Raw genomic sequence first — 14,042 nt, forward strand, 5'->3', positions numbered from 1 at the left:
GTATTTATTGAATTTGTCCTTGAGTGAATTGGGACTATTCATTTGCACAGTATGAGAAGGTTTCTGCCCCTTGGTTTTGGTCCATCGTGGAAGGGCAAAAGGTTATGGAGAATGCCAACTTTCTGATGATGGTGATGCTTGGTCTTTATTCTTCAGAATGGGTGCTTCCTCTGTCCCAGTACCCAGGGACCAGAATCACTGTACCCATTTTACAGATGCTGAAAGCACAGGCTCGAAGAGGTCAGACAGTTCCGAAGGGTGAAGGTCATGCTCTATTCCCACACTCCAGTGCCCCCTTTCCAACCTTTTCAGCATTTCTTTTGTCTGATGTGGCCTCATAAAAATTTTTCAAACATACTGAAAAATGCAAAGAATTGTACAATGAACACCAGCATACTCTCAACCTAGATTCTGCCATGAACATTTTTCTCCACTTGCCTCATCGCGGATCTGTCTGCGCATCCATCCATCTCTCTTGTTGGTGCCGGTCAACTTAAGTTGTAAATTTCAGTACATTTCACCGCTAAACCTCTCAGCATTGCATTTCTTTCTTTCTTTTTTTTTTTTTTTTTTTTTTTTTTGTCTTTTTGCTATTTCTTGGGCTGCTCCCGCGGCATATGGAGGTTCCCAGGCTAGGGGTCCAATCGGAGCTGTAGCCACCGGCCTACGCCAGAGCCACAGCAATGCAGGATCCGAGCCGCGTCTGCAACCTACACCACAGCTCACGGCAATGCGGGATCGTTAACCCACTGAGCAAGGGCAGGGACCGAACCCGCAACCTCATGGTTCCTAGTCGGATTCGTTAACCACTGCGCCACGACGGGAACTCCAGCATTGTATTTCTAACTAGAGCCAAATGGACACATCTCCAGGATAACATTTGATGAGTTTTGACAGGTGCATACATCTAACCCCTGTCAGAGCTCAGAAAAGTTCTAGAAAAGTTCCCTTATGTCCCATATTAGTTATTCCCTGTTTTAAGATATGCCCATAGTGACGGCCATGAGACGCGGGCAGGGTCTCTTGCTGCCTGCCAAAAGCTCTCTTCTTGCAGGGGACACCAGCTTCTTCCTCTTTGCCTTTTGCAGGAGCCTTGAACTTGGATAGTCCGTGGCTGATGGTCTCCATGGCTCACAGGCTGTACTGGCCCCACCGAGCCACGTTCCAGGCTGTGTTGGAGCTGACACTGGGCAAAGCCTGGACCCTCAAGAATTTGGTGATGAACGTGGCCTGCAGGAGCCAGGGCCTCTACAGGGCGGGCAAGATCCACATCTACACCCCCGCCACCACCTACCTCCGGGTGCGCATGCTTGGCCCGGCCCCCTCCCCACCCCCACCCCAGACCTTGGTGGTCTCCAATCAAGGAGACTCATTTCCCGCGCCTTAGATCTTCCTCCGCACAGAGGGTTAAAACCAAGGTCTGGGGGTCAATACCAGGTCACAGATGGTGTGAAATTCCGGTCACCCATAGTTCGTTGCCAAGTGAATTTGGGAGAGCAGACCCAAAAATCAATCTCCATTTCCCATATTCTTGCTTAGCAGCTGATAAAATAGGAAAGCCAGTTGAGCTGGTACCTTGGAAACAAGCAGAAATCAGGCTTGTGTCAAAAACCAGAATGGAAACTTTAAGGATGACGGTCAGGTTTACAGCAGCTGCCGAGTGTAACTAAGGCTGCTTCATTGCATGTGTTCAATCACAGAGGCACAACAGAGTTTGGAAGAAAACCAACCATAGAAGGACTTTGCTGGCGTCCCACGATGGAGCCTGGCACTCGGCTCCCTGTGTTGGGAGGACGGCCTCCTCTGAGGCAGGGGCCGGGTGGCACCAGGATAGAGTCAGAAGTAGCAGGTGACTCCTGGCAAGCAGAGGGACCTCAAGGGGGTCGCTGTGTAACAGATAAAGCCAGGACAGGCAGGCAAGGTGGGGTCGGCCAGCCAGCTCCTGCAGATGACCCAGCCTGGTGGCCTGATGGGGAGGGGGAGGGAGGCAGTGGAGGTGGTGACCATTGTTCAGATTCCAGAACGCCTTTGAAGGTGTAACTGACTGATTTGCTGATGTGGTCGCTGATGGATTGGCAGTGGGGGGAGGGAGGCATCCAGGAAGGGACAAACGACCCCACGTTTGTGGCCCAGGCAGCTGGATAGAAGCAAGTGCCATTTGCTGAAATGGGAAAGCCTGTAGCAAGGGGCCCACAGGTTCTGGCATGTGCACACCTTGACAAATGTCAAGGCATTGGGACCCTCCTATTTGGCAGGATGCTCCGTCCTGCGCAGTCCCTCTTCTGGCCCCTTAGGGATTGCTCTTATCGGTCCCCTGGGGGAGCTGTTTGAACAAGGACAGAAGCCAACAGGGCACGAGGCACCATGATGTTCCAAGGGGGGCTTGTGCCGAGGGCATGGCCTGGGGTACGCAGCCCAGCACAGGGCTACCGTGCTTCACCGCCCCAGCCCTGTTACAAGCCAAAAGAGCCCCCAGCTCTGCCTAGGGCTCTCAAGACCCTGACAAGATACAGGGAGTGAAGGCCACCTGCAAGTGTGTGCCCTTGAGAAGGCAGAGACCCTGTCTGTGGATCATCGTGGCCGAGGGAGATGATGTTCCCTCCTCAATCTGAAGAGGCGGAAGAAGGGAGTGATCATTTTTAATAACTCAGTTTCTCCCTCTGCTCCGGGTTCAGAGAAGAAGAGCAGTTTTTCCTCTTCCCTCAAGACTCTGTAGGGAACAAACCAACTCTGCTTGATCACAGGAAAGGCTGGAGCGGGCATTGGAGGGGTTTTGAAGGATGAGTAGGAGTTCGCCAAGTGGGACTAGAGAAAAGGCGCCTCCCAGGAGGAGGAAATAGGGTATGCAAAAGCCTTCCTCATCCTCCCTGCAGGTTTCCACAGTGACAGCTTTGGCACAGAGCCTCTTTCACAGCCGGAGTGAAGTGGAATCGGCCTGGAGTGCAGCCCTGCACAGTGAGATCCATGCTGAGAACAGCCAGGACCGTAAGATCCTCCACTGCTGGTTGAAGGGTCCCCAGCGGGAGCTGAACCTCACAGCGGCCTACAGGCATGTGGAGCTGGTAAGGATCCAGGCAGCCTGTGCTGGAGGCTCTGCCATCGAGAGACCCCAAATCCTTCACCTGGGCTGGGAAAGGGCTTAGTGCTCCTAGCTTGGCTTATGACCTTGGACCTCAGTATCTTTATCTGAAAAATGGCTCCCAGTCATGATAGCACAGACCCTGGAACAAAGCTTGGCCACCTGGAGCTGGAACTCAAGTCCTCCTTTGTTCCCCCTGGGCAGGTCTGGCCATGGCAGCCCGCCTGTGCCACCTCATGGTCTGATAGGCTGGAGGCTTCAGCCCAGCTCAGCAGCTCTTCTTGGGCGGTCCTTCCTGGGTCAAGGAGCAGGCAGTGGGGGCTGCCCCTGGTGACCCCGGGGCGGGACGTTCAGCAGCTGGGACCTGTGGGCCCCCCTCCCTGCCAGCCTGGTCCTCATTGCAGCCCTGGAAGAGCCACTTGTCGCTGACGGCTCTGGGGGCCAGTGCCGGGGGCCAGCCTCAGGGCCTGCAGGTGGAGGGTGAGCTGGAGGAGCTGACGCGGGACAGGAGGTCATACCAGAAGCGGGGCACCTTCCTCCTGAGGTATGTGCTACCTCTCCCCCCAGGTCGATCCCCTGAGGTACTGTGCCGGCCCGGGCCTCCCCTTGTCCAGCGTGAAGGGCTTACTGGGGAGCGGCATGTGCCGTGCTGCCTGGAGAGGCCCAGACAGAACCCAGAAGACAAGCTGCTCCCCAAAGGCCCCTCTGTCCCTTCCTGGTTCCGTTCATGTTCTCAATGGGCCCAGAAATCAGTCTCTTTGCCCCAGCCTGAAAGCTGCTCCGAGGAACCATTTCGGTTCCTAGAGGCGCAGCTGGTTTAAACACCTTGTTCTGAGGAGTTCCCGCTGTGGCTCGGTGGGTTAAGAACTGATTAGTACCCCATGAGGATGTGGGTTCTAACCCTGGCCCTGCTCAGTGGGTTAAGAACTGACTAGTACCCATGAGAATGTGGGTTCAATCCCTGGCCTGGCTCAGTGGGTTAAGGATCTGGCGTTGCTGTGAGCGGTGGTGTAGGTCACAGATATGGCTTGGATCTGGCATGGCTGTGGCTATGGTGTAGGCCGGCGGCTACAGCTCCAAATCAACCCCTGGCCTGGGAACTTCCAGAGGCTATAGGTGTGGCCCTAAAAAGGAAAAAACAAACAAACTTGTTCTTCAGGGGGTGGGGTGAGGTGAGCAGCATGCGGTTGGAGTCAGCAGGCGCAGACTGACGGCCAGGCTGTGTGCTGGCCAATGGGGAACCCGTGTCATCTATTGTCAGAACAGCAGCAGTGACTCGAGTAACTGCCCCTTGGAAAGTTCTCATTCAGTTCTTTCTTCTGTTAATGTTTATTGAGCATCTACTACATGCAGAGCACTTTTCTGGGCATGCGGAAAATGGCAGGGAATAAAAAAGGACAGAGAGGAGTTCCCTTTGTGGCTCAGAGGTAACGAATCCGACTAGGAACCATGAGGATGTGGGTTCGATCCCTGGAGTTGCTCAGTGGGTTAAGGAACCGGTGTGGTAGAGGTTGCAGATTTGGCTTGGATCCGCTGTCTTGGTGGCTGTGGTGTAGGTTGCACACTGGGCTCGGATCCAGTGTGGCTACGGCTGTGGCTGTGGTGTAGGCCGGCAGCTACAGCTCCAATTTCACCTCTAGCCTGGGCATGTCCATATGCCACAGGTGTGGCCCTAAAAAACAAACAAAAAAAAAACCCAAAAACCAAAACCAAAAAAACCCCAAGAGCCTTGCCTTCGGGGAGTTTTCTTTCATGGCGCACACACACTCTTATCACCCCACTGCTGCGTGAGTTGGGTATTGTTATTTTAGTCCCCACTTTACAGATGGCACAACTGAGGCACAGAGAAGTCCTTCAAGTCCTTTGCTGCCCAAGATCACAGAGCTAGTGGAAGGCTGAGCCCAGGTTCCAGCCCTCGTCTGTGTGACTCCAGACCCCACAGGCTGCCTGGCCTTTGGGTCTCTGCTTCCGTGTCTTGATGACCCCCCACTCGCTGGGTGGTGGAGAGGGCACAGCTGGATGATGAATGGGTGTTGCCTGGCAAATGTCACACACAGGACTGACGTGTGCCCTGCTGTTCTGTCTATGACAAAGTCCTGACTCTGCAGGACAGACACAGGCCCCGTCTGAGCCCACAGTTGTCCCCTGACCTGGGCAGCTGCTTTCATGGCTCTGGCCGGTTTCCTCCTTCTCCACGCCAGGCACCTGCTGACTCTGCCCATCCCCCAGAGCATCCTCCTGCAGGAGACCTTCGTGGCAGACGGGCAGCTCCAGCGTTACTCCCTGGAGACGAGGGTCGTACTGGATGGCCAGGAGGAGACCCTGCAGACCGTAGTCCTGGGCTACCAGGCTGGGCACCCCTATGTGAGTGGCCCTCCGGGTGCAGTGGCGGGGGGTGGCGGGGAGGAAGAAGCCCCCACCAGCTTCTGAGTGTGCACGTGTGTGGTCGTCCCTCCCAGGTCTGTGCTGGCCTGACCCACCCGTACAATGGCACGGCTGTCCCCAGGAACTTGGAGGGGTGCGTGGTCACTTGGAATCAGCACGTGGTAAGTGAGGATCCCAGAGCCCTTTTTCCCCTCGTGGTGCTGAATCCAGGCTGCTGCCGGCTCACCTACTGGACCAGCAAAACCTCCGCCTGATCCCAATCGACTTCACAGCCTGAGGGAATTTTCCGACAGGCCAACATGGTCCCATCACTCTCTCGCTTAAAAACCCTCCGAGCTTTTCTTGGGATCAAGACACTAGCCCTGACCACCTGCTGGTCTGTGAGACTCATGATTGGGGCTGTGTCGGCTTTATCATCAAGGTAGCCCAGGGCCTGCTGCATGGTCAGTGCTTAATGAACTGTTGCCACCCCAGTGCTACTGAACATCCATTGTAAGAGTTTCCTTGTGGTGCAAGGGGTTAAGGAGCCGGCGTTGTCAGTGCAGCAGATTGGATCGCCGCTGTGGCTTGGGTTTGATCCCTGGCCTGGCCTGGGAACTTCTGCATGCCACAGGCACGGCACAGCCACCCCCCCCAAAAAAAAACAAGTTCATCTGTACCTGATTTAGAGAGGGATTGACCAGCTTTTTCTATGAAGGACCACATGTTAACTCTTGTAGCCTTTGCTGGCCAGACAGCTCCTGTTGCATCTACTTATCTCTGCCTTTGTAGCACAAAAACAGGGTAGGAAACACACAAATGAAAGCACACCACTGTGTTCATTTCTTTGTTTGCGTTTAATGGCCACATTCATGGCATATGGACGTTCCCAGGCTGGGATTGCATCTGAGCCACAAGTGTGGTAACACTGGATCTTTTAACCCACTGTGCGGGGCCAGTGCTGCAGTCAGATTCTTAACCCACCTTGCCACAGCAGGAACTACACGGCTATGTTCCAATAAAACCGGCTATGTTCCGATAAAACCTCTCGCCCTGGACTGAGAGTTTGTGTCCACCACCCCCGCCCCCCACAGATTCAAATGTTGAAACCCTAATGTGATCGTATTTGTTTGTTTGTTTTTTGTCTTTTTGCCACTTCTTGGGCCACTCCATATGGAAGTTCCCAGGCTAGGGGTCCAATTAGAGCTGTAGCCACAGTCTCAGCAACGCAGGATCTGAGCCGCATCTGCGACCTACACCACAGCTCACAGCAACGCCGGATCCTTAACCCACTGAGCAAGGCCAGGGATCGAACCCGCAACCTCATGGTTCCTAGTCAGATTCGTTAACCACTGAGCCATGACGGGAACTCTGCTAATGTGATGGTATTTGGAAGCCGGGTCTTTGGGAGGTCATGAGGGTGGAGCCCTTGTGATGAGGTTAGCGCCCTTCCAAGAAGTGGAGGTAGGCTCTTTGACCCTTTCTCTCCACCACACGGAGCTGCAATGAGAAGACAGCCGTCTGCAAACCAGGACGAGGTTTCTTACCAGAACCAGACCGCACCAGCACCTGATCTTGGACTTCCAGACTCCAGAACTGTGAGAAAGATCCTTCTGTTGTTTAGGCCACCCCGCCTGTGCTGTTCTTGTTACAGCAGCCTCACCTGAGACAATGGTATTTACAAAAACAGGCCAGCTTTAGCCTCAGGGCCATAGGTTTTTAACCCTTGACTTAGAGGGTCTTAGCCTTTGTCTTCCTAGAAGCAAAACTCATTTTGCGTGTCCTTTGCAAACCAGGTCGTGTCTCTGGACCTCAGCTCCCTCGTTTGTCCCATGGAGACAGCAATGCTTGGCTCTCACACAGGGGTTGTGGGAATCAAAATGTAGTACAGGTGTTCCCGTCGTGGCTTAGCGGTGATGAACCCGACTAGTATCCACGAGCGTGCAGGTTCGATCCCTGGCCTTGCTCAGTGGGTTAAGGATCTGGCTTAAGGATCTGGAGTTGCCGTGAGCTGTGGTTTAGGTCGGAGTCGTGGTTTGGATCTGGCATGGCTGTGGGTGTGGTGTAGGCCGGCAGCTGTAGCTCCAATTGGACCCCTAGCCTGGGAACTTCCATACGCCATGGGTGTGGCCCTAAAAAGCAAAAAAAAAAAAAAAAAAAAAAAAATCCAAAATGTAGTACAGTGATCTCTCTTGAGTGCCTAAGATGTGCCTGTACCAGCTCCAGGAGGTGACCCCATTCTCCAGGAAGCATTTCTTGAGCACCTACTGTGTACCGGGACCTGGACAAGGACAGCCGTGGAGGCATCCTCCCTTGCGGGTTGTCCTGAGGCCTGAGGGTGAGGCCAGGCCAGCTGGTGGGCATGGAGACCTGTGCTTATTTCATGGCCTCCCCCCTACCCCTGCCTGTTAAGCTGGCCTGGGAGCGGCCCCCAGCTTTGGTCTCTGAGGTCCTTGGAGCTCCTGAGGGGCAACAGCAGGCAGGATGACGACCCAGAACACCTGCAGAAGTGTTCCCCAGGGGTGTGGACCATTTTCTGAACCGGAGATTGCAAAATGGCGTCGCGGGCCAAATCCCACCTGCAGATGTGTTTTGTTTGGCCTGCTTAGCGTTTAAATTAATAGCAAAATAAGTTGTCAGCCTACAAAATCAGGAGATTGGGAGTAAAACCCAGAGCTCTGCTTCTAATTAAAAAAAAATCAGAAGTTCTGACCCACTGGGCCTAAAAGCCCACCTTCCAACAACAGGCTAGAACCAAGTAGATGGAGACCTTCAACTGAGTTTCATTGGACTCTCTGTTCAAGACCATCTGGGTTTAATGATGCGTTGTTCTCTTCTCTGGGACCTTTGCTTATTCCTCTTCCCTTCTGGCTATAAAATAAAGCTGTGTATTCTTTTAAAGACGTACACCCATGATCAAATTCTGTAGCCAGACAGTCTTAACTTCTCAGTCAATACAGGTTGGAAGATACGGCAACCCGCTACTTGTACTTTGCCTGTCAGAAGCTAAATGCTTGTTGAGTGAATAAATGATTAACTTTGTGTGTATTTCCTGTCACAATAACAAATTAGCACAACGTAGTGGCTTGAAACAACACAAATTTCTCTTAGATTTCTGGAGATCAGAAATCCAAGATGGGTTTCAGTTGGCTAAAGTCAAGGTGTGGTCAGAGTCACATTCCTTCTGGGGGCTCCAGGGGAGAATCCCTTTTCTTGCCTTTTCTAGCCTCTAAAAGCCACCCACATTTCTTGGATCATGGTCCTATTCTCTCTTTTCTTTTCTTTTTTTAAAAAATTATGATTGATTTCCAATGTTCTGTCCATTTCTGCTGTACAGCAAAGTGACCCAGTCATACATATATATACATTCTTTTTCTTATAATATCTTCTATCATGTTCCATCACAGGTGACTGGATATAGTTCTCCCGTGAGGTCCCAGTAGGACCCCATTGCTTACTCATTCTAAATGGAGTTGTTTGAATCCACTAACCCCAAATTCCCCATCCATCCCACTCCCTTCCTCTCCCCCGTGGCAACCACAAGTCTGTTCTCTGTGTCTGTGAGACCGTTTCTGTTCTGTAGATATAGGTTTGTCTGTGCCATATATTTTTTTTATGATTTTAATTTTTTCCATTATAATTGGTTTATAGTGTTCTGTCAATTTCTACGGTACAGCAAAGTGACCCATCCATATACATATATATATATTTTTTCTTTTATATACACGTGTGTGTGTATGTATTCTTTTTCCACGTTATCCCCCGTCAGGCTCCATCACAAGTGACTAGATATAGTTCCCAGTGCTATACAGCAGGATCTCATTGCTTATCCACTCCAGATGCAATAGTTTGCATCTATTAACCCCAGACTCCCCATCCACCCCACTCCCTCCCCTCTCCCTTGGCAACCACAAGTCTGTTCTCTAAGCCTGTGAGTTTCTTTTCTATGGAAAGGTTCATTTGGGCCCTATATTAGATTGCAGACGTAAGTGCTATCATGTGGTATTTGTCATTCTTTCTGACTTAATTCAATTAGCATGAGAGTCTCTAGTTCTATCCATGTTGCTGCAAAAGGCATTACTTTGTTTTTAATGGCTGAGTAGTATTCCATTGTGTATATATATGTATATATACCACATCTTCTTAATCCATTCATCTTTCGATGGACATTTAGGTCGTTTCCATGTCTTGGCTATTGTGAATAGTGCTGCAATGCACATGCAGGTGCATGTGTCTTTTTCAAGGAAAGTTTTATCTGGATATATGCCCAGGAGTGGGATTGCTGGGTCCTGTGGTCGTTCTATATTTAGTTTTCTGAGGGATCTCCATACTGTTTTCCATAGTGGTTGTACCAATTTACATTCCCACCAACAGTGGAGGAGGGTACCTTTTCTCCACACCCTCTCCAGCCTTTGTTATTTGCTGGCTTGTTAATGATGGCCATTCTGACAGGTGTGAGGTGTGCCGTATTTTAGCTTCCACATATAAGTGATATCACATGGTATTTGTCTTTCTCTTTCTGACTTGCTTGATTTAGTATGAGAAGCTCTAGTTGCGTCCACCCATGCTCTGTGTTCAAAGCCAGCGGTGTGGCATCTTTCACTCCCTCTGACGGTGACCCTTCTGCCGCCCTCGTATAAGAACTCTTGAGATTAACCCACTGGATAATCCAGATTAATCTCCCCATCTCAAAATCTTTAGCTGCAAAGTCCCTTTTGCCTTATAACATGGTACTCACAGATTCCAGGGTCGAGGATGTGGTCATTTCTGCCTGTGACACTGAGTTAAACTTTCCTCTGCTTCAGCATGGCTCTGGCCTTGGCATTTCAGGCGCTTAACTACAACTAGTGATTCTATTTTCTTCTAGATACTTATTGAGCACCTGCTATACCCCAGGACCTGTGCTAAGTGTTAGGAATGCAGCAGGGAAGAGAACAGACTAGTACCAGGGCACTCCCTGTGAATAAGACACAGGCCCTCCAGTTGGCCCCCTCAAGCCCACCCTCTAACCCTCCCTGTGGGCACGGGAGTTTGCCGTACCATTCAAAGACCCCATGTGCCCCTGCCTCCATTTTATCTTCTTGGAGCGAGGCACTGTAGGCTGTGCTTTCACCCGTCAGTCTTGGGACCACTTTGCCTGTTGGTTTCCGAAGGCGGCCTCTGCAGGCACCCTGTGGTAGGAAGTCCCCTCTCTCAGGGTCATTGGTTCTTGTGCACACAGGCTAAGAACAGGGACATCGAAGCCACTCTGAAAGTCAACCAGAAAGTCTTGCTGCACTTGAAGGGTCTGCATCACGACAGATCTCAGCGCGGGGACATCTGGCACAGCCTGGCCCTCGATGTGGCTCACTCCTTCCAGGTACCTGTTCCCAGGTTGGGCAAATGCTGGTTTGTGGCCTCCAGGCAGAGCTGGACTGTTGGCGAGAGTAAAGGGTATTGGCTGTTCCTTCCCAGCTGAGGTTCCCCCAGGCCCTGAGTTTGGATGCAGACGTTGTCCTCAGACGGAGTCCCCAGGGAGCATTTGACTGCCGTGTGGACGCCCGGGCTGCAGTGGACCACAATGTCACATCCCAGGTCAGAAGGCTGAGTTCTGCCTCCTTGCGGAGGGAGGAGGGAATGTAATGTTAGCATGTAAATGTCCTGTATGGGACCCCTGAGGAGATAGCAAGATAGCCCTGGCAAGCTGACAACGCCGCCTTTGTTTTGTGTGTGTGCATGAGATGAATCACGACTCTTGTATAAAATTCTGCTTGACTGTGAAAATTTATTCCCCAGTCACGTCACAGTTCAGTGTGGCTCTGCTGCACACAGTCACTCAGGGACTGAGGCTCCCTCCACTTTGTGGCTCTTCCCTAGCTGGTGGATGAGGAGAGAGAAGGTGAGAATAATGCAGACCCATCAGTAGGCCATGCCACTCCTGCTGATGTTCCATTGGCCAGAACTCATCATGTGACCCTACCCAGCTGCAAGGGGAGGTGGGAAATGTAGTTTTAGTCATGTGTCCTGGAAAGAGAGGCAGTGTATTTTGGTGAATATGTAGAGCCATTGTAATTCAATAACTCACCATATATGGATTATGTCTCTGATTCAGGCCAAGCACTGTGTCACGTATTAGGGCTGCACAGATGACAGTGTTTCTGTTCCCATCTCCAAGGCGCTATCAAGTTCAAACCCCAGCTCCATTGCTGACTTGCTGTATGACCTTGGGTATATTACTCAACCCCACTTGAGCATCAGTTTTTCCAGCTGTGAAATGGGGATCGTAATACCAGCCTATGACAGTAGGCATGATAATTAAATAGGACAGTAATTGCGAAGCCAGATTCCTCACGGTGGACGTGGGAGGCATGAGCAGACACCGTGATGGGGGTGGAATGGCATCTGAGGTCCCAAGCTGTCTGCCCAGTCTTATGTTTGGGGCCTCTCTTCTCAAATCTCTGAGTAATGCAGCCTGAGATTTAGGGCTAAAAACCATCGAGGGAGGATGGTGGCCTCTGGCTTCTGCCGTGCGGCCTGGGTTTGGGGCAGACTCTGAGATGACCCGTGCCTCCATGGCACCCAGCCAGCCACCCTCTGGGATTTTGCATCTCTTCCTCTGCTCCCTCTGACCCCGCCTTCTTCCTCTCCCTCTCCCAACAGGTCTCAGTCCGGCTGAACCAGTCGGACTCCCGCTTGGTGTTTTACCTCCAGCTCAGGCATCCCCAGGGCCCAGCATTTCCTCCAAACTTACAGGTATGGCTGGTGGGCCCTCGGGGATGACCTCAAGGACCTGCCACCTGCTGTCTCCGAGCAGCCAGCTTGCTGGGAGATGGGGCGGAAGGGAGGGAGGATGGAGGCCCCTGGGGAGGGAGCCAGAGGAGAGGCCACGCCACGGTGTTAAGCTTAGCCAGACGGCCTCTTCCAGAATCAAGAACAGATGGCAGGGAGGTTTCCAAATCCGTCATTTGGAAGTGATCGTCCAGGCACGAAGGGTTTCTACCTCCCTGGAGTGCGGGGGGCGGGGGTGAAAGGATCACGTTTCACCCTTGAAGATGGAGAGAAGCAGCCTTTGTCCTTCAGCCCCTGTCCTGGAGTTGAGTTTGGGGGATGCTGTATGATCCCTCAGTGCGGCTTTTTTGACCCCAGAGTATTTTGCCCAGTGTGGGCTGGAAACACTAAAGCGTTTCATTCTAGAAGGAAAAGAAGGGGCAGGGAAAGGCGACCAGGTAGGAAGCTGTGTGCTGCTCCCCCAGGGCTGGCTACTTCGAAAGCCCCCCATGTGGCTTGCTTCGTTGAGCAAGCTGTGTGCTGTGTACCCAGGAATTAGGCCATGGGCTGGGGAGACAGAGGTGTAGATGGGCCACCCCAACAGTGAGGAGGACCAGAATTTGGTAGGAATTTTTCTTTTCTTTTTCTTTTTTTGGCTGCACCCAGTGGTGTATGGAAGTTTTCTGGGCCGGGGATTAAATCCCAGCCGAAGCTGTGGCAACACCGGATCCTTAACCCACGATGCCACAGGGACAACACTGGATCCTTAACCTGCTGTGCCACAGCAGGAGCTCCTCGACAGCAATTTTTAAAATACCTGCTGAGGCCTCAGCCCTGTGCCTGTGGGTTTCGAAAACTTGAGTGGGCTTTGAATTACGGACTCTGATGGTTCTCAGAGGCACCTCTTTGCACGTGTTGATGTCTCTGAAATCAGGATTCGTCTTCGAGTCCACACAGGTTCATTGTTTCATGAGCAGCCTTTTCACCTTCGAGGAGATGTATAAAACGGTGGCCCATCCAAGGGCTGCTGGCATCTCAGATTTGAAAACGTGCCATCACCATAATCAGTTAGTTACATGGGAGCGGATGTCCCTTGAGTAGTTTAATCATGTGCTGGGCTCTGTTTTCCATCCTGGATCATCTCACGATGCCTCATGCTGCTGCTGCCTTGGCATTTTGCAGATGAGACTCTAAGACATAGAGAAGTGACATGACTGGCACCAGATCCCCAAGGGTAAAAGCGGAGGATCTTGAATGAGAACTCAGGCGGTCTGGCTGCAGACCCAGGTGGCCCCCCAGCACTCATGGGTGGGTGGCCGGGGCCCCCCTGCAAGCTTGGATGCTAGGTCACATGACGGGTTAGAACTTGATTTCTGCTTTTTAAAGCAGCAGGGGTTCCTGCTGTGGCACATCCATATTGGCAGTGTCTTGGGAGCTCTGGGGCACTGGTGCAACCCCCAGCCTGGCACAGTGGGTTAAGAATCTGGCGTTGCAGCAGCTGCAACTTAGGTTACAACTGCAGCTTGGATCTGATCCCTGGCCTAGGAGCTCTATATGCCACAGGATGGCCAAAAAAAAAAAAAAAGAAGAAGAAAGAAAGAAAAAAGAAAAAAACTGAAGGACAGTATTAATTTCCTGTTAACTAAAGGCCATAATTTACCTTAGGGTTGACTCTTTGTGTCTTATGTTCTGTGGGTATATGACGCATGCATGGGGGCATGTGCCAGCCTTTTCTGCATCCTGCAGGGTGCTTTTTCTGCCCCCATCATCTACCTCTTCTCCCTCCCTCTGGACCTCTGGCCACAACCGAGCCATTTTCTGTCTTTTTAGTTTTACGCTTTCCCCAAATGTC

The 14,042-nt window shown here is 51.8% G+C and overlaps 1 protein-coding gene across 1 annotated transcript in view; it reads left to right on the top strand.

Moving 5' to 3' along the window:
* The window catches only part of APOLTP (apolipoprotein lipid transfer particle homolog), a 177,211-nt gene that overhangs the window by 87,309 nt on the left and 75,860 nt on the right, over positions 1-14,042 (top strand). The window contains exons 29-36 of the mRNA XM_021086611.2: positions 1,089-1,300; positions 2,874-3,062; positions 3,484-3,623; positions 5,281-5,443; positions 5,539-5,625; positions 10,665-10,802; positions 10,898-11,017; positions 12,083-12,175. Coding sequence (XP_020942270.2) covers positions 1,089-1,300; positions 2,874-3,062; positions 3,484-3,623; positions 5,281-5,443; positions 5,539-5,625; positions 10,665-10,802; positions 10,898-11,017; positions 12,083-12,175 — 1,142 coding nt within the window. The remainder of the gene's footprint in view (positions 1-1,088; positions 1,301-2,873; positions 3,063-3,483; positions 3,624-5,280; positions 5,444-5,538; positions 5,626-10,664; positions 10,803-10,897; positions 11,018-12,082; positions 12,176-14,042) is intronic.

The sequence above is a fragment of the Sus scrofa genome, chromosome 3 (genome assembly GCF_054392235.1).
Source record: "Sus scrofa isolate SSC_HxYL_T2T_F1_AM1 chromosome 3, Sscrofa_HxYL_maternal_Yorkshire_Landrace_v2.0, whole genome shotgun sequence".
NCBI classification, from domain to species: Eukaryota; Metazoa; Chordata; class Mammalia; order Artiodactyla; family Suidae; genus Sus; species Sus scrofa.